Source organism: Pipistrellus kuhlii, unplaced genomic scaffold (assembly GCF_014108245.1).
Source record: "Pipistrellus kuhlii isolate mPipKuh1 unplaced genomic scaffold, mPipKuh1.p scaffold_m20_p_5, whole genome shotgun sequence".
NCBI lineage: Eukaryota > Metazoa > Chordata > Mammalia > Chiroptera > Vespertilionidae > Pipistrellus > Pipistrellus kuhlii.
The window spans coordinates 44,484,497-44,509,200 of NW_023425551.1; the positions used below are offsets into that span (position 1 = coordinate 44,484,497).

The 24,704-nt window shown below is 37.6% G+C and overlaps 1 protein-coding gene across 7 annotated transcripts in view; it reads left to right on the forward strand.

Annotated features, from left to right (window-relative positions):
- The window catches only part of RNGTT (RNA guanylyltransferase and 5'-phosphatase), a 180,140-nt gene that overhangs the window by 37,878 nt on the left and 117,558 nt on the right, over positions 1 to 24,704 (forward strand). For all 7 annotated transcript variants that reach the window (XM_036413355.2, XM_036413359.2, XM_036413357.2 and 4 more), the window contains one exon: positions 13,651 to 13,786. In XM_036413355.2, coding sequence (XP_036269248.1) covers positions 13,651 to 13,786 — 136 coding nt within the window. The remainder of the gene's footprint in view (positions 1 to 13,650; positions 13,787 to 24,704) is intronic.

Below are 24,704 nucleotides of genomic sequence, written 5' to 3' on the forward strand. Positions count from 1 at the left end.
GCAGTAGCCGTCTGGTGTGAATGAATAAAAATTATACCCTTTTGTTTTTGTTAGATTGGCAAAAAACATATTTTAGGTGTGCTGCAGAATTTTAGTAATTAGTTTATGTGTGTCATGAGATGAAAACGGTTGAAAATCACTGCACTAAGATATCCAAGCTTGAAGTACTAGTTTTTTTATAATCTAATTTAGTCTCATCTCAGAAAGTTACCTACAATCACTTCTGCCATAATATATATATATATATTTGTTGGAAGTAAGAGAAATCTAGCCCACATGCAAGGAGAGGGAAATTAATTAAGCTGCACCTCTTTGAAGGGAAGAATGTTGAAGAGTTTGGAGACTTGTGGACACATTTTTAAAACCCACAGGTGGCTTTCTATATATATAAAATACCCCAACAACATGGTTATGATTTTGATATTATTGGGAGGAAAAGGATACTGGATCATTATATTCCTTTGTATAATGCACCATACTTTGACAAAATCTTGTATGGCTGGAAATTTAGATTGTTTTGAAAATTTTGCTTTTATGATAGTATATCCTAGATAACATTTCATATGAGTATTATTTATCTGATAATTCATTATAATTTATTGCTTGTATTCTGTATGCTCTAGAATATATTTGTGGGAATACATATTTTTTAAAGTGAAAATATCCAGTGTATTAAATATTTTAAGATTTTCTGCAATGATATTTTAAGGACCATGTTCTGAACTGTATATTTTACTGACTTATTAAACAGATTAATCATTGAAATATTTTTCCAGTCACTTTTGGTTTAGTCTTGGCATTTTATAACTTCACTAGGTGGCAGCAGAGGACCAGCTTCAGTTCAAGATGCTTTCCTGAAGCAGGATTCTAGTTGTTCCTAGTGTATTGTATGTACATCTAATACATCCCAAAATATTAGTTTGGGATTATTAAGAATTTAATAAGGATTAGGGGGATCCGTATACAACAGTATTGAAAACATAGCAATTGTGATGTAAATGTGTTATTTTGGGAATTGCACATGAAGTATTTTATTTGTAGATGACCATGCAATATCATTTTGGAACTATTTTTGTAAAAATGATTTTTGCTATGTTAGAGTCCCTAAAAAGAGTCTTATTTGCTTCTGGAAACTTGTGTTCTCAGAGTATGAAAGAATAATGTGAAGGTCTCTTTTACCTATATAGGTTTTTCCTTCCTGTGGTTTATGCTGGGAGCAAAGGAGTCTAATGGAAAAACTCAGTTTTAGATAATGAAATTTGGGTTCATAGGGTAGAAAAGTCATTTAATATTATACATGGTACTGCATATGAAGAATAGTTATTATTTTTAATTCTCACCTGAGGATATGTTTCCATTAATTTAGAGAAACATTGATTAGTTGCCTCCTGTATGCACCCCAGCCAGGGATAGTACCTGTTAACTAGTAATGTTCCCTAACCGGGAATCAAACCCACAACCTTTTGGTGCACAGGATGACACTCCTAGCTGAGCCACCAGCCAGGGTGAACAGTGATTTTGATGTATATGCCCCAATTATATTTTGGAAAAGAAAATTATAAAACCATATGCTTTCTTTTTAAGAAGTTACATATCATATAGTATTTTTATTTTCTTGGAAGTATATTCAGTTTTTGCATGTTAATGGTAATTTGCTTCCCAAATTAGTACCTATAAACTAGGTAAAGAAATAAAAAATGAGTTAGTTTTGACAGTTCTTTTTTAAATTGTGAATTTGATTTCTTGAAGATCTTATAGACAGCCCATGTTAGTACAGTACATCTCTAGCTTTCAGCCCAGCTCTATGGTTGCTGCTGATATTTTTGTTGGCAAGTGAGCTTTCTTAATTTAAAAAAAATTATTTATTTATTGATCTTGGAGGAAGGGATGGATGGAGGGAGGGAGAGAGAGGGAGAGGGAGAGGAGGGGGAGGGAGGGAGGGAGGGAGGGAGGGAGGGAGGGAGGGAGAGAGAGAGAGAGAGAGAGAGAGAGAGAGAGAGAGAGAGAGAGAGGGAGAGAGAGAGGAAGAGAACACATTGATTTGTTCCACTTATTTTATACATTCATTGGTTGCTTGTTTGTGTCCTGACTGGGTATCAAACCCGCAACCTTGGCATATCAGGATGATACTCTCACCAACTGAGCTACCCGGCCAAGGCCAGGTGAGCTTTCTTGGACAAATTTTAGTAACATCTTACAATTTAGAAAATTAAATTTTAAATTACTTTTCTTTTGAAAAAAGACCTAAATTTTATTTCCTCATGAATTATTAAGAATGGTTTTAAGCTTTTAATGTGTTATACTAGAGGACTGGTGCACAGCATCAGTGGGGTCCCTCGGCCTGGCCTGCACCCTCTTGTAATCCAGTACTCCTCTGGGGATGTCAGAGAGCTGGTTTCAGCCTGATCCCTGAAGGCCAGCCTGAGGGACCACACCGGTGCATGAATCCGTGCATCGGGCCTCTAGTATGCCTATAAGATCTTTGGTTAATCTCTTCCCGTCCTTCCCCATTCCCTCTTCCCCTCTGAGATTTATCAGTCTGTTCCATGTTTCCATGCCTGTGTATTGAGCGTCTGCCCCCTGGTGGTCATTGTGTGTCATAGTTACCAGCCGGTCAGATAGTCACTTAGGCTTTTATATATATAGATTAGAGGCCTGGTGCATGAAATTTGTGCACAGGGGGTTTGTGTCCCTCAGCCCAGCCTGCACCCTCTCCAATCTGGGACTCCTCGAGGGATGTCCTACTGCCTGTTTAGACCCTAAGTGGGCATTCGGACATACCTCTCACAATCCAGGACTGCTGGGTCCCAAATGCTCGTCTGGTTCCTGCCTTCCTGATTGCCTCTAACTGCTTCTGCCTGCCAGCCTGATCACCCCCTAACCACTCCCCTGCCAGCCTGATTGATGTCTTAACTGCCCACTTGCCAACCTGTTTGTCCCCAACTTCTCTCCTCTGCTGGCTTGGTCACTCCTAATTGCCCTTCCCTGAAGGCTTGATCACTCCCAACTGCCCTCCCTTGCAGGCCTAGTCCCTCCCAACTGCCCTCCCCTGCTGGCCATCTTGTGGTGGCCATCTCGTGTCCACATGGGGCAGGATCTTTGACCACATGGGGGCAGCCATCTTGTGTGTTGGAGTGATGGTCCAATAGCTTTTGAAGTTGTGTATTTATATGTATCATTGTTGTTAGTAAATCTTAAGAAGCTGTTTCGGTACATTAAAATATTTTAGGCTCAGGTTTGTTTTTATCTTTCTAGTGTTTAGGAAACAGTTTCCTAGACAGATTGAGAGATCCACCTGATTCAAATTCTATTGTTTGAGTTCTCTGTTTTGAGTTATTGCCCACTCAAATAGTGCAGCTTCTGATTTTACAAAATTTTCTTGGCTTACACTGATTCATGGAAAAATAAATTAACTACTTACTGTAGTTGTCTGTCTTTTACTGTGTAAATATGCTTATATGGTTGAGTTTGTGGACTATGGGTAATCTTTACTGGGAATTACCTCTGGTTTATTATTCTACAATTCAGAATGTCCGTGTTCACACATGTATTTCTCTTATCTATTCAGAAGGGTTGTTCTCTTTTCTGCCTACCAGGTTTTAAACTAATCCTTTCTGTCTTATCCAGGGTTTATTTTATCAGTAAGTTCAACTCTTTTGAATTGCATGAAGTAGTAGTTGTAGTATTACTAACAATCATATTTCGCCTTAATTAAGTAATTACTATGTGCCTTGGACATAATCTCCCTATATAATAAAAGGCTAATATGCAAATCGACTGAACGGTGGAATGACCAGTCACTATGACTCACACTAACCACTAGGGGGCAGATACTCAATGCAGAAGCTGCCTGCTGTTGGTCAGTGTACTCTCACAGGGGGAGGTCTGCTCAGCTAGAAGCTAGGCTCATGGCTGGCAAGTGCAGTGGCAGCATTAAGGAGCAGTGAGCCAAGTGGTAAGGAGTAGTGAGAAGGCAGGCAGTAAGGAGCGAGGGGGTCCTGGACTATAAGAGGCATGTCCGACTGCTGGCGTAGGCCTGCTCCCGCCTTCAGTTGGATATCTCTCAAGAGGTCTAATACTGCCAGAGGGCACATGCTGGGCTGAGGGGCTCCCCCAACCCCCCAAATGCACAAATTTTGTGCACCGGGCCTCTAGTATATAATAAAAGCCCGATATGCTAAGTATCCAACTGTTTGACCAGTCACTATGACACACACTAACCATTAAGGGGCAGATGCTTTGATTGGTAGGTTAGCTTGTTGCTAGGGTCCAACCGATTGGGCTGGGCGACATGGGCTGGACACTCCCTGGAGCCCTCTTGCAGCCCCTCCCTGGCACTGATTGTGTATTGGTGTGGTCCCTCGGCCTGATTTGATCCCTTTCATAATCTGGGACCCCTCAGGGGATGTTGGAAAGCTGGTTTTGGCCTGATCCCCACAGGCCAGGCCGAGGGGCCACACTGGTACACGAATCTGTGCACTGGACCTCTAGTATCATATATAATAAAAATGTAATATGCAAATTAACTCTCATACCCTCACAAGGTGGCTGCCTATGGCCAGGCCTGCAGGGTGGTTAATGAGGGACAACCAAAAGACTGAACAGCAGGTTGCGTGGGGCAACCAGGCCAGCGGGGGGCCGTGAGAGACTACCAGGTCAGCAGAGGCGGGCAGTTGGGGGCGATTAGGCTGGCAGGGGGCAGTGAGGGAAGGCTAGGCTGGTAGAGGGGTGTTGGGGGGTGACCAGGCTGGCGGGGGGGGGGGGGGGGGGGGGGGGGGTGCAGTTAGGAGTGACCAGGATGGCAGCAAGGGGGCAGTTAGGGGTGATCAGGCCAGCACGCAGAGGCAGTGAGGGGTGATCAGGCTGGCAGGATGGGGCAGTTAGGGGCAACCAGGCAGGTAGGCAGCTGAGCAATTAAAAGCCAGCAGTTCAGGATTGTAAGAGGGATGTCCCGGATTGGAGAGGGTGCAGGCTGGGCTGAGGGGGATAAGCCCCCCCTCCCCATGCATGAATTTCATGCACCAGGCCTGTACCCTTCGATATGTTAACTCATTCTCTCCCTCCTTCCCCCGCCAGTTTCTTTCCTTGTGTTAAAACATACATAACCTAAAATTTACACTCAACTATTTTTAAGTACTATATGGTTCAGTGATATTAAATACATTCATAATGTTTGCAGGCATTCATCTCCAGAACTTTTCATCTTGCAAAACTAACACTCTATAGCCATTCAACAATAATTCTCTATTTTATTCTTCCTCCAGCCTTTGGCAACCACCATTTTACTTTCTGTTTCTCTGATTTTATACTACTCTAGCTACTTCATATAAGAGAAATCACACAGTATTTGCCTTTTTGTGAGTGACTTATTTCATATGTATACAAGGTTTATTTATGTTGTAGAATATGTCAGAACTTTCTTCCCTTTTGAAGGAAGAGTAATAAGCTATTGGTATATATATCACATTTTATTTTTTCATTTATCTCTCAATGGACACTAGGATTGCTTCCACACTTTAGTTATTGTGAGTAATGTTGCTATGAACATGGGTGTACTGATTTATTTATTCTTTTAAATATAATTTTTTTGTTGTTGATAGTATTACAGATATCTTTCATTCCCCCCCTTATCTTCTTCCTCCCAGCCCCTAGCCACCACTCTCCCCATGTCTTCACTACTCTATTGTCTGTGTCTATGGACTATGCATATCTGTACTAATAAAAGGGTAATATACTAATTAGACCGGGAGGCCTTCTGGACGTCCTTCTGGACAAAGCCATGGTGGCAGGGCCAAGGCAGAGTCAGTCAGAGGTGATCAGGTCAGGATGGGAAGCCAGTTGTGGGTGATCAGGCGGGCAGGGGGGCAGTTGGGGGTGGTCAGGCCAGTGAGGGGGGCAGTTGGGAGTGATCAGGCCAGCTAGGAGGAGCAATTGGAGATAAAGCCAGCAGGAGGGCAATTGGGGGCAAGCAGGCTGGAGGGGGGGCAGTTGGGGGCAGTAGGCTGTCAAGGGGGCAGTTGGGGGTGAGAAGGCTGGTAGGGGGGGCATTGGGGGTGATCAGGCTGGCAAGGGGGGGAAGTTGGGGGCAAGAAGGCCAGTGGGGGGGCAGTTGGGGGTGAGCAGAATGGCAGGCAGAGTGGTTAGGGGTGATCAGGCAGGCAGGCAGGTGAGCAGTTAGGAGCCAGTGGTCCTGGATTGCGAGAAGGATCCCACAGGGATTGGGTCTAAATGGGCAGTCAGACATCCCCCGAGGGGTCCCAGATTGGAGAGAGTGCAGACGGGGGTGAGGGACACCCCCACCCCCATGCACGAATTTCATGCACCAGGACACTAGTAAGTATATAAGTCCTTTGGTTTGTCTTTTCTTGTCCCCCCCAAACCCTTATTGAGGTATGTCACCCCGTTTTATTTATTTCTTCCAACTCCCTTTGGAGGTGGAGACTTCTGATGAGAAAGTGATTTTAGAGAAGTCAAGTGATTTGTGCAAAAATCAACAGCTAGAAAGAGCCTATCAGGAATGTATGTTTTTAATCACAATAGTATACTCAAAGTATCTTTCTCTGTTGGTGCCTTCTCTTTTATCTATAGACATCTTCACTCCTATTTACTATAATATATAATTAATGGTATGTAATACAAACACCTTTAATACTAATGTTGGCAAGTGAATTTATAGTATACTAGAGGCACGAATTTGAGCATGAGTGTGGGGGCTGATAGGGGGCTGGGCTGGCCTGGTGTAGGGTGGGGGTGGGGCTGATTGGGAGCAGATTAGGCTGGTTGGCTGCCACAGTATGTGTCATAGCCAACCGCTTGTTCTAACCCCATTCCAATCGCTGGGCTTTTATATATATAGATTATTTTTAATGTATGTTGCATTTTAACCATAAGTAAGTTCAATTACAAAGTAAATTTGAAATTCAAACTGGATTTTCAGGCTCCTGCTTGCTCCAACCAGAGGCATAATAGATTTAGAATTTTTGGAAAACTTGGGATGATAGATTGATTTTAATAAGACATGTTATTTGGAGTATGAGAGATTTTTATGGAAGGGAATTTTGAGTAAGAGTTTGAAGATAACACATTTTTAGGACAAGATGGTATATAGGCTTAGCACAAGCATGTACAAATTTTTGAGCAATGGAGGATGGGAAATTGAAAAGGGATAAGGAAGTTGTAATTCTGAAGTTAAAGTATATGCTCAGGAGTTGGACAGTTAGGATCATCTCATAATATTTAAGATTTTTCAGCTCTATTCTGCCTGCTTGTTTTTTAAGGGTCTAGATAAAAGCATGATTGAGTCTGGAATTATAGTCTTTGAAACTGGAATTTTCTTCCTAAAGCCCATAATGATAGCATTGTTATCATTGACAATTTTGTAGTAAACAAAGTAAGCAAATTAAATTGTTTTCTTTTTTTATTTTGGGTGATTTAGAATAAATCTGTTTTTTATTATACACTGACTAGAAGCCTGGTGCACGAAATTTGTAAACGGGGCGCGTGTATGTCCTTCAGCCCCGCCTGCACCCTCTCCTTGTACCCCTCGGATATCCCTCTCACAATTTGGGACTGCTGGCTCCTAACCACTCACCTGCCTGGCTGCCTGAATCCCCCTAACCACTCTGCCTGCCTGGCTGCCTGAATGTCCCTAACCACTCTGCCTGCCAGCCTGATAGCCCCCTAACCGCTCCCCTGCTGACCTGATTGACATCTAACCATTCCCCTGCCAGCATGATTGATACCTAACTGCTCCTCTGCTGGCCCAATCACTCCCAACTGCTCTCCCATGCAGGCCCGGTCTCCTTCAGCTGCCCTCCCCTGCTGGCCATCTTGTGATGATGTGGGAGCAGCCATCTTGTGACATGAGGGCATGAGGGTCAATTTGCATATTACCTCTTTATTATGTAGGATTATCTCTGTTATATATCAATAATTCTGTAGAATGGGAGGGGAAAAAAGTAGAAACTGACACTTGCCCTATGCCTTATCAAACTTTATAGTGTTGACTTTTAAGCTTTGTATAAATCTTACTGATTGAAGGGGGTTTCTTGAAATAGAAACACCTGTACTTTGAAATTATAAATTCTGTTAATAGAAATAAGCACATGATATTTTAATGAGAAGCCTTGGAGAATTTGTAATTTTTTAAAATGGTAGATATCCTTAGATCTTTAAGATTTACTTGTGGATGAGTTACCTAAATTGAAATAAACATTAGAGTCTTTGATAATTTTTCCATAGACATAGTTTACCAAGTACCAACCTTAAATAAAACTTAGATGAATAGAACATAGTAGAAATTTGCTGTATAAACAACATATAAAATAAAGATGACTTTGCTTAGGTAGAAGACATTTAAATGTTGTCGAATTGTCCAAATGTTCAATGGCATGCTTCTTTGCTGCCATTTAATGTACAATTAACATTCTAAGATTAAAGGTTGGTTAGACAACTTTGATAATTAAATTGTTGGGAAAGTGAATGAGCTTGGCAATTTAAAATGAAATAATACAAGATGTTTGCTTAATTACTGTTGTGTGTATGTAAGTGATCACATAAGAGCATGAAGCCTGTGGGCTTAAAGTGAATTTAAGACCATAAAATTTTCAATCACATCTGCTTCATGACTTTAAATTGATGTGATATGAGGTTAGAAAAGAGCTAATCCTTTTGAAGAAAATTGCTGTGCTTATAGAATTAGTAAATCAAAATGAAAATACCTGTTGGAATCTTTTGTAATACTGAGTAAAATTTTTGATAAAGTTTTTGATGAAGAGAGTATGTTAAAACTGTGTGGTCATTTCAGTGATTTTTAACATCAACATTACATTTATTTTAAAAAGTTAGAGGGTATGTGTGTGTGTTCTCTTTAATTTGTTAATATGAAAATAGGAATGATCTTAATATGAATTCTTTAAATTTTGGAGAAATGAAATAAGGTAAAGCATTACTTCAAATATTTTTTTTTCAAGGATTGAACTGTAATTTGTGTTATATAAACGGACAATAGCTATTTGATAGTAAAGCTCACATGTAAGATTACATTATTTGATTATCAAATACTGACCTTTTTATAGAGGTGATGCAAACAATGATATTTAAAGTTATCTGAAGTATTTTTCTGAGGTTCCTTAAGTTATGTATGTTAGACACAACTTTAGTTTGTATTTCCATAGATTTCTAGTCCAAATGGTGGCTAGGCTCCCAACCTAGATTATAAAGCTTGTTTAATTCCTAAGGGAGCTAAATTACTGTGTATGTCTCCTGTGAAAAACGATAAAATGTGCTATTCTAACACTGGTAAGTAAACAATAATTGCAACAAAGGTAAGAAGTAAATACAAATCCTTTTTGACTAGTTAAAAAACCGTATTAGGGAAAACAGATTTGATTTTATAAAATAAGAAAGAGATAGATTGAGAGTATTATGGAAATTGTGAAGAGGATTCTGACACTGATGCTTTATTTTGTCAAGATGCATGAAAAACCATGAATTTTAATATTGCTTGATACAGATGTGTCACTCACTAGCCTTGGTCAGAGTTTTCTTAGGTTCATTAAGAAACTAAGTGAGTGAGTTAAGAAGGAAGAAAAATTTTTTTTTTCCACATAAAAAATTGTAAAGATAAGCCCTGGCCAGATAGCTCAGTTGGTTAGAGTGTTGTCCTGATATGCCAAGGTTGTGGGTTTGATTCTTGGTTAGGGCACATACAAAAGTCAACCAGCCGAAACCGGTTTGGGTCAGTGGATAGAGTGTCAGCCTGAGGACTGAAAGGTCACAGGTTCAATTTCAGGCAAGGGCATGTACCTTGGTTGCGGGCACATCCCCAGTAGGGGTGTGCAGGAGGCAGCTGGTTGATGTTTCTCTCTCATGGATACTATTTCTAACTCTCTATCCCTCTCCCTTCCTCTCTGTAAAAAAATCAATAAAATATATTAAAAAAAAAAGAATCAACCAGTGAGTGAATAAATAAGTGGAACAACAAATTGATGTTTCTCTTTCTCTAAAATCAATAAAATTAAAAAAGTTTGAATTAAAAAATTGTAAAAATATACATAATGCATTTTTTAAAGCTTAAAGAAATGGGAAAAAAATGGGTTAAAGAGGACATTGATAAACTTTCCAGAAATCACCAAAGGTAAAGTTTGCTGAGCAGTGGGCTAGTGAGAGTAAAAGCCACAGAGTGCATAACCCCCATGGGGAAGGAAGTTTGGCAAGTCAGCTGTTCTTACATTGTTTTTAGGATAAGATATGGTTTGACAGGTGTTGGTGGGGAGGGGGCAGAGTCTGACCAAAACGGACCACATCAGGAAGATTTATAATTGTATCTGGGGAAGTGGCTCCAAACTGAATTTTCTTTATAAGACATTTCAGTACCTGAGTTTATTTTGTGATCTCTACAAACTTAAGAATTAGGTTTCAGGGATTTCTGTGCCATTTTTATTGGGAGTAGAAAAGAGAGGAAATGTAGCTGGTATAAAAGTATTAGAGATTTGGCAGTGACTTCTTATGAGAGAGAAGATACAAAGGGAAAATAACTCTGGACTTAACATAATACACTTATCTATCTCTGTTGGAGAATAGAAATAGATGGCATGTCTCTTATTATGAAGGTATGGTTATATACTAAGTCAACATCTGACAGTATATGGGATAGTTGCCTCTTTTTAAAGAATTTGGCTGTGATTAGAGACTTAAAGTGAACCTTATTTAAAAAAAAATAGATCCTTATTTTTCACGGGTATCATATAACAAAAGAACACATGTTTTGGAAATACTGGAATTCAAATTATATGTCATATCCCAGAAATATGTTCCATAGCCTAAAAATTTACATGTGCAGAGGAATCCTTAAATATCAGCTGCTAGATAATTTCTCTAGTATTTCTGTAGATGCAAGCAGTGTTTCCCATGAGTAATCCTTTATAGAGAATTTTATCTACTGAAGGTCTTTCTCCCGTGGCCTTTTAATCTGCTTTCATGTAAGTATATAAATACAGTACTTTCTTTTTTTGGTTAATCTTCACCCAAGGATATTTTTTACATTTTTTGTTTGTTTTGTTTTGCTAGTTTTTTTAGAGAGAGAGAGTGGAAAGGAGGAGTGGGGAGAGAGAGAAACCTCGATATGAGGGAGACACATCCATTGGTTGCTTCCTCTATACACTTTGAATGGGGATCTGGCCTGCAATCAGGATATATACCCTTGACCAGAATAGAATCTGGGACCTTCAGTCCACAGGCCAATGCTCTAACCACTTAGCAAAACCTGCTACAGTATTTTCTCTTAATAATTAAAGGAAAATATCAAGACTTAATTGATATTCCACTTGAAGTTAAAAAAAAAAAAAGTCTGATATTTTCACATATATGTCAACTAAATGTGTCAAAATCTGAATAGAAAATAAATACCTAAGTATGACAGGTAAAGTAAATATACCAGTACCCTGGGATTTAGTGTGCATTCTATTTGAATATTAAATTTAATTCTGAGCTTCTGGTCACCCAGTAAAAAGGGAAATATAATTTCTGTCATCATTATATGATCAGAAGAGACAAACCACTTCCTTTTTCTGAATTCTAAAGTTCTCAGTATAAATCAGCTTTCCTCAAATTGTGAATATAGAACAATTACTCTGCTAAATATTAATATATCAGGATTAAGTTTAGGAAAAACTGGGCCGAATAAGATAAACAGATTTATTTTATGTTTTTTTATAACCTTAAATATTCCTTATCTTCACTTTCTTAAAGAAATAAAGTATTTCCCTAATTTATTTTGCCATGATGCGCTTTTTTAAATAAATACTAAGCTTTGCAAGATGCTGGTCTAGGTCCTTAAACAATATGATGGATTGTGTCTTCAATACCATTATTGCAGAAGATATCACAATTGCTTTTTATTTGATCATTCTTTATGTTGATTTAAATTCTTTTGAAACACAATCCAAGGCAAAGATAACTTAAGAACCTAGCTTCTCCCTATCCATGGAGAATTGCTGTTTTTGAAAAGCATGTGCAGGAGGGTTTTGGGAACTAAGTATACCTATTGTCTGCTAGACCTGCAATTGGTCTAGGAGTTTGTCAGATGCAGACTTAGTGATAGTCCAGACTGAGGCTGATTCTATTTTATTTTTCCTATTTTCTCCGTTGACTAGGAAAAATAAAATATTAATAGAATCAGCCTCATTTGCCCTAGGAAAATGTTCAATTCCCAGTTAGGGCACATGCCCAGGTTGCAGGCTCGATCCCTGTGCAGGCCGTTTCCCTAGGAAAAATAAAATAGAATCCACAATCTAGATTACGAGGGCTATAGCTGTTACAATATGGAGCAATGGCCTGAGTTCTCTACCTCCTCCCCAGGGACCTGCTGGACTAATTATTTTGAAAACATTAGTAACAGCTTCTAATTCAGTCCCAAAATGTACCAGTAGCCCCTTTGGTCTCCCTTGTTGCTCTTCAACCTGTTGCTGTACACTTCTTTTACCATAATCAGCTGTCTCATTTCTCTTTACCTAGCCAAAATATGTCTATTTGCTCTGTAGAACACTTGTTTATGGGATACAAATTACCTTATATTATATTAGGGTCATGTACTATGTTAGCTTCCATCTCTTCATTTAATGTTTCTTCTATTCCTTGGCATTAACTTGATTCAGCTCTGTCTTTCAGTTGTTGCTTTTTTTTTTTTCCCCCCTGTACATACCATGTGGGTAGGAGATTGGACAGACCTATTAGCACTCTTTTCCATTCTCAGTAATTCCTCCAGATTATTCTTGTTTACTTTCATTTAATAACAAACAAAAATAACTTAAAATGATTCTGTTTCCTTGAAGCTTGTGCCTTTAAATTTACTAGTTTCTTACTGTAATTTTCTCTCATTCTCATGCACTTTTGTTTAAACTTATTTTAATTTGATAGTAATATATAAGAATTGTACCTGAAATGGTGAAATCTGGTTATATTGAAATTTTGATTCAAGGAGAGGGGCTGTTTTGCTAACTAGTGTGGTAGAAAGAGCATTGGATACTTTGAGAGGTCTGGCCATTTGCAAATCACTTCCTTTTTTTGTACTACAAAGGGGAAAGAATAATCCATAAAATGCAGTTAGTTGCATATATGTGTCTTTGTGAGTTCGATAAACTTTGATGTTTAAGATCTAATAAAAATTAGAGAACTATTCTCTTCTAAGATGGTTCATAAGGTCACATTATCTCTAGTAAAAGCTTTGATTTCTCACCCAGCCAGAGCTTTGCTCCATGAACCAGGAGGTCACAGTTCGATTCCCAGTTAGGGCACATGCCCAGGTTGCAGGCTCGATCCTTATGCAGAAGGCAGCCAATCAATGATTCTCTCTCCTCATTGATGTTTCTGTCTCTTCTTCTTTCTTCCTCTCTCTGAAATCAATAAAAACATAAAAAGTAAATTATAAAAAAAGCTTTGATTTCTCTATACCATGTATTTTTTATAGGAAACCATTTTTTGAAAAAAAGAAGGGAATATTTGTTATTTGTGGTACTTTAATCTGAATGATAGCGGAAAGGGAGGAATCTATTAAACATTATTCCATGCAGCTATTATAAACCTAAGGAAAAACAATCTATTATTTCTTGAATTATGTTGTTAATGTTACCTTTTATGTTTTATTTACAGGTATATGATGTTGATTGATGGCACAAATGAAGTTTTTATGATTGATAGAGATAATTCAGTGTTTCATGTTTCAAATCTGGAATTCCCATTTCGTAAAGATCTCCGTATACATTTATCAAATACTCTGTTGGATGGGGTAAGTCATAATTTATGATTTAAAAATATTAAATATTGTCATTTTTCTTTCTTGTAAGTAAAAGTGTGTTTTTATTAATTAAATAGTAACTTTCTAATAAAATCTAGTTTTTAAAAAGTTTTTTTTAAAATTGAGGTATAACTGGCATATACAGAATTGAATCTAGTTTTTATTAGGATAGTAAATTCCATTTATCTCTTATTTACTTTACTGTCTAGATCATTGTCTTGGGTGTGAGAGTTAAGTGAACAAAGTTAACTTTTAATTTTTTTGTTCTTCATGATTGAAAAACATTTTTGTTGAAAAAGACTACTTTTATTATTTTACTTGTCAGTTGAATGTTAATTATGAGATACCACTTAATAAATTTTCCCTTGGTTCTTTAGCTACATGGACTAATAGTCTTGTTTTAAGAAACTCTGCTTTTTAAAGCAACTGCTATACTTTTACATTTTAATTTGGAAAGGTGATAAGAATTTTTCCATTTCAGAAAAATCTAGTGATCATAAAATTACTTGGTTAAAAATGTTTTAACTTTATTTCATGAAAATAGCTTTCTTTTCCCCATTCTAAAAATATTGACTCACTGTAAATAAAAATTAAAATAATATTAAAAATTAACCAAAAAGCTGGTAGAAATGATCTGAACTCATACCATTGCAGTAACTTCTATTACCATTTCGATGAATATTATTCTAGACTTTTCTTATGCTAGAGGTTCAATCTTATGTCTGCTCCTGAGGGATGTAATACATTCATACTACTGATATCAATTCACAGCATGGATTCTTAAACAGAATGTGTGTCAATTTTTCAGGGAGCTCCTTCCCATTTCAGTAAATTCTGAGTAATTGTGATATCTCTGCCACAGAGGTTGAAATGACTGCTCTGATCAAATATATACACACATTGATAGTTATGTAATTTTTCATGAAAAGAACCAAATGTTACATGAATTTTGAAAACCCCCCCACTTAGCAATTTGTTTTGGACACCTTTTCCTAAATATCTGAACGATATACTATTTATTGTATATGTATATGTTAGGGTTTCCAGAACCCTATTTTGGTTATGAAAATTGTAGAGAATGCTTGTAAAAATAGGACCCATTCTAATAGCCCATCATAGACCTAATGAATTTGATTTTCCCAGTGGCCAAGTTTTCTGTACTTTTAAAAAGTGCCCAAGTGATTCTAATCAGGCAAGTTTGAGAGACAGTTCTGTGATTTTTAAAAACTAGCTCTCTTTTGGTGGACACTTCGATGTTTTTCTATTATAGGGCACACTTGAATACATATTCTTATACTTTTTCCTTTTCACAGTTGTATAATGTTATAATTAAGATTCTTAGAGGTGAGATTGTAATAAATAATTAGAATCTTTTGATTGCAAATAACTGAAGTCCAACTTAAACTAACTAGAGAAAAAAAAAGAAATAGATTAGCACAAATAATTAAATTTCAGATTGGTTTGCTTCAGCCTTGATCTACAGGCTCCAACAATATTGTCTAGGCGTTTTCTTTTTCTTTGTTTTACTTGTTTGTTTGGTCTCATTCTGCATGAAGACTCTTTCCACTTGGGGGGCAGATTGCTCAAAGATAGCTTTCCCCCCAACATCCATATACCAATCCAAGGGGAGACTCCCAAGGGCCTTGCCTGAGTTATATACCCATGGAAGAATGGCAGTGGAGGCCAGGAACCTCACTAGTAGCAGTATCACTTGAAGTTCAGGAGAAGTTGCGATCTTAAGGAGAATGGATGGCTACAGGTTATACTATGTTCACTATGCAAGGGCATGCCCATTTTAAATATTGATGTGTATAATGAAGAAAGTTTGAGCACATGTACAGTTCTAACAACCATATGCAAAGGATCTGTACATTATCTTAAACACTGAGTTTTGAAACTTTAATGTTTGGTGAAGGAAAGAATGATCTTTCCATTTTAAGGGATAGTATAACATAGTGGTTATGAGACCTAACTCTGACAATGCTTTATTGGCTTCATCAGTTATTATATGAGGGACTTTATATAATTTTCTCAGTTTCCTTAGCTATAGTGAAGTGAGGCTAATAACAGTTCTTAGTTCTTCATGCTATTGTGAAGATTCTAAGTTGGATAATTTATAAAATGCTGATCATAGTGTCTGGCACATTGTAAACTGAATGGTTTACCTCTCTTAATATGCATTTATGTGAATTGTTATGGGGTTAACATTTTTTCACTTTTTTATTAATTATTGCAATTCTTCTGTGAGTTGCCCATTCAAATCCTTATATATTTTCCTGTTGGGTGTTCATATTTTTTTCATATTGATTTATGAGAGCTTTTTGTCTATAGGGGATATTCATGAAACATTTTGAAAAAATGTGTTTTTACTTTTCCTGGTATTTTTTGTGGCATAAATTTAAATTTATGTAGGAAAAATGATAAACCCCTTGATTTTTAATATTTGTGTCATTTTAAGAAAGATGCTTTTTATTTACTTACTTAATTTTTGTTAATCTTCACCAGAGGATACTTTTTTCCATTGCTTTTCAGAGAGTGTGGAAGTGAGGGAGTGAATGAGGAGTGGGGGGGAGGGAGAGAAAAAGAGGGGTGAGAGGAACACATTGATTGGTTACCTCCTGCACGGACCTCCAACCAGGGATCAAACATGTAACCCAGGTATGTGCCCTTGATTAGGAATCGAACCCATGACCCTTTGGTGTGCAGGCCGACACTGATCACTGAGCAACACTGGCCAAGGTTGAAAGATACTTTTACGTCAGAATTTTATAATATCTGTATTTTCTAGTAATTTTATGGTTTTAATTTGTATAGTTTTAAAAATAATATTTGATCTATCTGAAATACATTTTGATAAAAGGAACAAAAGGACTTTAATTTTATTTATTTCCAGATGTCTAAACTGTTGCCTCAGTATCATTCAGCTAATCAATTTTTCCTTTATAATGGTATGATGGATTCCTTTATTTATCATTGTTCCTTCCTTCCTTCCTTCCTTCCTTCCTTCCTTCCTTCCTTCCTTCCTTCCTTCCTTCCTTCCTTCCTTCCTTCCTTCCTTCCTTCTTTCTTTCTTTCTTTCTTTCTTTCTTTCTTTCTTTCTTTCTTTCTTTCTTTTTTTTCCTGATCATTTTCCCATTTCATTAAATTTTGGTCTTCTAGTGGTAGTTTTATATTGATTTAGATACTGTGACTTTAATATACAATTTAGTGTCTGACAACCCAAGTACCCCCAATCTTCTGGCTATTCTGAAGTTTGCCACTTAGATTTTTAAAAAAAAATTTCTTTATTTATTAAGATATTATATAAAAGTCCTTATGCTCCCTTTGCCTCTTATCCCCTTGGTTTTTGTGTCCATTGGTTATGCTTATTTGCATGCATACAAGTCCTTTGATTGGTCTCCTCCCCTCTCCCCTTCCTTTCTTTTGAAGTTTGATAGTCTGATTGATGCTTCTTTGTTTCTGGATCTGTTTTTGTTCATCAGTTTATGTTGTTCACTATATTCCACAAATGAGTGAGATCATGTGGTATTTATCTTTCTCTGAATGACTTATTTCACTTAGCATAATGCTCTCCAGTTCTATACATGCTATTGCAAATGATAGGAGTTCCTCCTTTTTATAGCAGCATAGTATTCCATTGTGTAGATGTACCACAGTTTTTTAATCCACTCATCTGCTGATGGACACTTAGGCTGTTTCTAATTCTTAGCTATTGTAAATTGTTTACCTTCTATAATTGAAACTTTGTAGCCTTGAGTGGAGGCCAGCAAGGGTGCGGAAAGCTTGGGTTCTTCCATTGCCTGGGAAACCTAAGCCTCCCTCCTGCTCTCTGTGGCCGCAGCCATCTTGGTTGGGGTTAATTTGCATACTCACTGTGATTGGCTGGTGGGTGTGGTTGGTGGCGTGGCTTGTGGGTGTAGCAGAGCTATGGTCAATTTGCATATTACTCTTTTATTAGGATGTGCTCCTCTATTTCTGGTTTAAATGAACAGGTATTGGGACAATAGAGGGAGGCTTGGAAATGTTCACTTAAACTCTCAATGATGGAATTACCCCAATGAAAATCACGTATATAAATACATATAGTTATTAGTTAACAGAGGGCATACCACTTTCAAAGTGATCTGAATACTTGTTGCTCCAATCCCTTGTTCTATTTTTTATTTTTAAATATATCTTATTGATTTTTTACAGAGAGGAAGGAAGAGGGATAGAGAGTTAGAAACATCGATCAGCTGCCTCCTGCACACCTCCTATTGGGGATGTGCCTGCAACCAAAGTACATGCCCTTGACTGGAATTGATCCTGGGACCTTTCAGTCTGCATACTGACACTCTATCCACTGAGCCAAACCCGTTAGGGTCAATCCCTTGTTTTTTGTTTATTTGCCAACTAAATATTCAAGTGTCCAATATTCTATCTGTGATTAGAGAATAGCATGGTTGAGTTAGTCTGAGGTATAGTTTTGAGTGATGAGAAGGTTCAGGGTATGACCTAGAGCACATGTGTCAAACACAAGGCCCGCGGGCCAAATCCGTCCCGCCAGGCCTTGCAATGTGGCCCGCACCGCGCTGTCATCACTGCACTCCGCTACGTTTCCATCACAATGACAGTTTATGACTGTTCAGTAAACAATCCGCGATTTAGGCTGGATTTTAGATTTTGGCCCCTTCTCTGATTGAGTTCGACACCCCTAACCTGGAAAGTGAGAGGTGGAGATTGTGTGAACCAGAGCAATGGAAGCAAGATCAAGGAAGTAATACAATAGATGGTTCATAATGAGATAGGAGAATAGGATGACTGTGAACTAGGTACTAAAAGATTAGAAATTCAGTAAGAAGGTAGTATAATTGGATGGAGACTGAGCAAAGAGTAACTATAGAGTCACAAAACAAAGAGTTATCTATACTGTGTGTATCCAAAGGAGCTTCTAGTACAACTTCATTTCTGTGACAGGGTGTGCAGTAAAATATCATTTTTTAAATAAAAGTGACATATACAAATGTTTATAATTAACTTTTGTAACGTGTGTGTGTGTGTGTGTGTGTGTGTGTGTATGCACACACACCCTTTTGTTGTCCACAGAGCCACTGTATAAGGTTGAAAGTATTATTCATGGCACATCCTCAGGGTGTGCTGTTGTGGTTGATGTGACTGCCACTCCTGGGGCAGTGCTGCACATATACTGCATGGCTAATGTGGCAGCCCTGCTAGTAAGTTTAGAGGAACACCAAGAACATTCTAGTTTTTGTTTATTTAAAATAGTTTCTTTTAGCGTTGTAACTAATAATATAAAAGGGGGAAAGACTCTTAAGTTATAGCATTTGTAAACATTTAGTATAATTTATAATTGAACTAATATTTTTTGAGTGCCTATCATGTTCAAGTTGCTGTGCCAAAGTGAAGACATTGCTTAGAGGGCTGAGGAGAAGGTCTCACTCTTGAGACGGTTTATTTTGTTGGGTAGGGGTGGAAAATAATTGGTAATGGATAAAACGATAACCTGAAGATTGGTATTTAAAACAAGTTCTATGGTGTTTAGAAGAGAAACACAATAAATCTAGTTAGTTAGGAATTATAAGTTATTTTATAGAGGAATCAGCATTAAATATGGAAAGATTTTTATAGAGAGATTTATGTTCGAGGTGGGCTTAGGACATTTCAGGTAGGAAATAATGCTTAAAAATTAAGTGTTTAACCATCTGCAGATTTAACTTAGCAATACTATTTATTTCCATCCCAAACTTGGATAACTGAGAGCAGCATAATAGACTCTTGTGAGGTTTTAAAACAGCAGTATGATTCATGATGTCCGTTTGCTTGGACCAGATTAGTGGTTGCCATACTTGTTTTTCCAGTTAATTAAAACAGTCCTCTGTAGTTTCCTGTTTCTTCCACATTTTCATTTGCAAATTTTTTTGGTAAAATTTCAAATCCAAGAATAACTCAAAACTATCTATTTGTCTGACTGTCAGATGTGAGCAGGAAGGCTTTCGTTTTGCTCTCTGAATGATGTTCTTTGACCTACAAAATATGGAAAATAGGAGTTGAGAAATACAGCATTAATTCACTTGACATAAATCAGTGAAATTCAGTCAATTTTACATTGAGTTTAGGAGGAGGATATGATAATTAAAGATTAAAGTTAATTGCAAGAGTCCTGGAAAAATGGCATGTCTTTTCAACTGTTAATTTTTTATAAACCAATGTGCATGCTTCATTTTTAGTAAGTCAGTACATTATCAAGTAGAAAAGTTCAACTATCAAGAATAGATTACATTTTAACATTTTGATGTACTTCTTTTTGTTGTGTCTATATTAATAAAACATGTATTATCAACATGTATGTACTGACATTTTAAAAAATACATTTTTATGGATTTCAGAGAGGAAGGGAGAGGGAGAGAGAGATAGAAAAATCAATGATGAGAGAGAATCATTCATTGTCTGCCTCGTACTGGGGATCAAGCCCCCAATCCAGGCATGTGACCTTGGCCGGCATCAGACCTGGTATTCTTCAATCTGCAAGTGTTACTCTGTCCACTGATGAAACCAGTTTGGGCTGTACTGACATTTAATAAATGCTGTGTATCTGGAATCCCATCATTTTTATTTACTCTGAAGAACTGATATTAGGATAAAAAATTTAGTTTTACTTTTTAAAATTAAAGTATAATTAAATTCAGTACAGTCAAAACATTGTGCCTGGCTGGCATGGCTCAGTAATTGAGCAAAGGTCTATGTACTAGGAGGTCAGTGTTTGATTTTGGGTTATGTGGGCTCAGTCCCCAGAGTGGGTATGTGGGAGGCAACCTATCGATGACTCTCATCATTGATGTTTCCATCTTCCTCTTCTTTCCTCTCTGAAATCAATAAAAATATATTTAAAAAAAATATATTGTGGCCGAAACCAGTTTTGCTCAGTGGATAGAGCATCGGCCTGCAGACTAAAAGGTCCCAGGTTTGATTTTCCGGTCAAGGGCATGTACCTTGGTGGCAGGTACATCCCCAGTAGGGGTGTGCAGGAGGCAGCTGATTGATGTTTCTCTCTCATTGATGTTTCTAACTCTATATCCCTCTTCCTTCCTTTCTGTAAAAATCAATAAAATATATATTAAGAAAAAGATATTGTGACTATATTACTAACTAGAGGCCTGGTGCATGAAATGCGTGCACGGGAGGGGGGTGGCATTCCTCAGCTCAGCCTGCATCCTTTCCAATCTGGGACCCCTACCTGGATTGGGCCTAAATGGACAATTGGACATCCCTCTTACAATCCAGGATTGCTGGCTCCCAACTGCTCACCTGCCTGCCTTTCTGTTTGCCCCTAACTGCTTCTGCCTGCCAGTCTGATTGATGTCTAACTGCTCCCCTGCCAGCCTGTTTGCCCCCAGCTTCCCTCCTCTGCTGACCTAGTCACCCTTAAATGCCCTCCCCTGCAGGGTTGATCGTCCCCAACTGCCCTTTCTTGCAGACCTGGTCCCTCTCAACTGCCTCCCTTGCAGGCCTGGTGCTTCCCAACTACCCTCCCTTGCATGCCTGGTCTCTCCCAACTGCCCTCTCCTGCTGGCCATCTTGTGGCAGCCATCTTGTGTCCACATGGGCGCAGGATCTTTGACACATGGGAGAAGCTATCTTGTGTGTTGGAGTGATTATCAATCTGCATATTACTCTTTTATTAGATAGGATAGAGGTCTGGTGCACAAATGGAGGCCATCTGGTTCTCCCTGAAGGGTGTCCTGGAACAGGATGGGGGTTTCTTTGGGGTGTGGGGTGGCCTGGGTAAGGGGCCTGTGGTGGTTTGCAGTACGGCCATGCCCCTGGGTGACTCAAGTGGAGGCCCTGGTGTCTGGGATTTATTTATCTTCTATTATTGAAACTTTGTAGCCTTGAGGCCAAGGCAGGCCAGGGCAGCCAGAAAGCTTGGCTTCCGCCATTGCCGGGGACAACTCAAGCCTCCTGCTTGCTCTGTGTCCGCAGCCATTTTTGTTTGGATTTATTTATTTTCTATAATTGAAATTTTGTAGCCTTGAGTGGAGGCCTGGCCCTGCCAGGGTGTGCACAAAGCTTGGCTTCCTCCATTGCTGGGGAAACCCAAGCCTCCTGCCTGCTCTGTGACTGTAGCCATCTTGGTTGGGTTAATTTGCATTCTTGCTCCTGATTGGCTGCTGGGTGTGGCAGAGTGATGGTTAATTTGCATATTAGTCTTTTATTAGATAGGATTTCAGAATATTTTCATCACCTAGATGGGCTCCTCCTGGCATTCCTCTGCCTGCATCAAATTCCACAAATTCTCCTTAAGAATAAGTTAGAATAGTTGTAGGGTTCTTTTCAGGAACTTTTTTGTCATGTAAATTTAAAACTCTATACCATACCAGTGAATTACCTCATGGCAACCACCATTTTACTTTCTATTTGTATGAATTTAACTATTTAACTACTTTAGATACCTCATTAACTTAAATCATACAGTATTTGTCTTTTTGTGATTGGCTTAGTTTATTTAGCTTAATGTCCTCAAAGTTTATCCATGTTATAGCTGGTGATAATTTCCTTCCTTTTCAAGGCTCAGTAGTATCTATCCCACTGTATATATATTCCACATTTATTTATCAGGCATTTGGGGTGGTTCTGCCTCTTAGCTACTGGAATAGTGGTGCTATAAACATGGGTGTGTAAATATCTCTTTAAGACTCTGCTTTTAGTACTTTTGGATATATATCCAGAAGTGGCATCACTGGATCATATGATAGTTATAGTGTCAATTAAAAAAAAAAAAAATATATATATATATATATATATATATTTTATTGATTTTGTACAGAGATGAAGGGAGAGAGATAGTTAGAAACATCGATGAGAGAGTCATCGATCAGCTGCCTCTTGCACACCCGCTACTGGGGATGTGCCCACAACCAAGGTACATGCCCTTGACCGGAATCGAACCTGGGACCCTTCAGTCCCCAAGCCGACGCTCTATCCATTGAGCCAAACCAGTCTCGGCTAGTGTCAATTTTTTGAGGGAACTCCATAGTGGCTTCAACATTTTACAATTCCACCAACAGTGTACAAAGTTTCCGATTAAGTTTTAAGCTTATGTATTTTATGTCTACTTACTTTTTGGTAAATTAAGGCAGTGGCAGCTGTGGTGAAGGGACTCCTTGGAGAGAATCATTCTTGATATTGGGTCTTTGTTAGAATCTCTAAGTTCTATTCTCTTTTAAAAACTTTGGTAAATATTTTCTTCAGCTAGTCAGGAACCATATTTTATTCCAATAATGCTCAGATTATTTCTTCAATTCAGCATGAAGTCTGGAAGCAGAAATAGTCTGCTATTTTTATTACTCTACACATTGAAGAGGTAGAAAAAGAAAGACAAGAATAACCAGTGTGTTTGTATCTCTCTATATTTGAGTGTAATAGTGATAATTACTAAGACTCATTTTACAAGTAGAGCTTGGAGCTGAACCCTGCTGTGCCTTTTTGTTTTACCAGAATCTTGATAGCTTGGCTGTCTATTTTAAAGCTTATTCATTTGTTTATTCCTTTTTATTTGTTTTGTTTGCTGATAAAACTTTTTTTTTTTTTTTTGCCTTTTTTAATGTTTAAAGAAAAGTATGTTTTTGCTTATTTTGTCAGGTAATTTGGGAGGGAAATTCTGTGATGTCTGCTGTCTGAACTTGGAAGGCCACTTAATTTCCATCAACCCAGTTTTGTAAAGAATAATTAATTGAAACCTATTATTGATACCACTTCATTGGCTCATAAAATTCTTAGATAAATGTATTTAAATTAAAATACTTCAGTGAACAGTTTAAAAGAATGAAAGTGGTATAATTCATATCAAGCATCTCAAGTAATAAAGTACTATATAAAGATAAAAAAAAAGTTGGGTTCAAGACAATAATCATAAGTGTCTGTACTTAACAAAACACATATTTGAAAAAGAAATTAATTGTAATAGTTTAATAGTTTTTTAAAACAAAATATATTTGTCCTAAATCAGTATGTTCTTTGTAATATTAGATGGTTATATGTGATAGTATATTGTCATGAAATTATTTTAAAAAACCCATTTAGTTTCCTAGAAAGGATATGAGGAAAGTAAAGTAATTTTAGGCCCTAGCTGGTTTGGCTTAGTGGATAGAGCATTGGCTTGCGATCTGGAGGGTCCCAGGTTTGATTCTAGTCAAAGGCACATGCCTGGGTTGCAGGCTTGATCCCCAGTATGGGGCATGCAGGAGGCAGCAGATCAGTGATTCTCTCTCATCATTGATGTTTCTATCTCAATCTCCCTCTCTGAAATCAATAAAGATATTTAAAAAAATTAATTTTAGGTCAAACCTATTATTAAAAGTTGAAATTTTATAAACTACTACATTTATAATCATTATAAATTACTACCTATAATCATTCTTTAGTATCCTTTATCTCTTTTCTGTTAGAGTGCAGAATTTACATTCTTTTCATTTAATGGCTGTCTTATGTGGTACTATGTTCTTTTTCTCTGTTCCCTTTGATGATAGTGGAGACATTTGGAACCAAGAAAGACCACATGTGTAGTATGGGGATTGTATCTCTTATAAGGGTAACATTTATATCTACAGATTTTATGATTAAATTAATTGGTATATAGCAAAATATAAATCGATAATGATTTAACAAACTATTTTTAAATGTCCCTGATATTTGGCATTTAAAATTTGTACTTTTTTATTCTAATAGTTGCTTAGTAAATTCAAACATAAAACAAAACATAGCATAGTAATTCAAATATAAAAATATAATGAGCAGACATTGTAATATCACTTCATTTTATACAGAATAAATTCATGATGGGGCTTTTTGGGATGCTGACAATATTTATTTAATCTGAGTATTATAAATGTGCCCATTTGAAATTTTATCA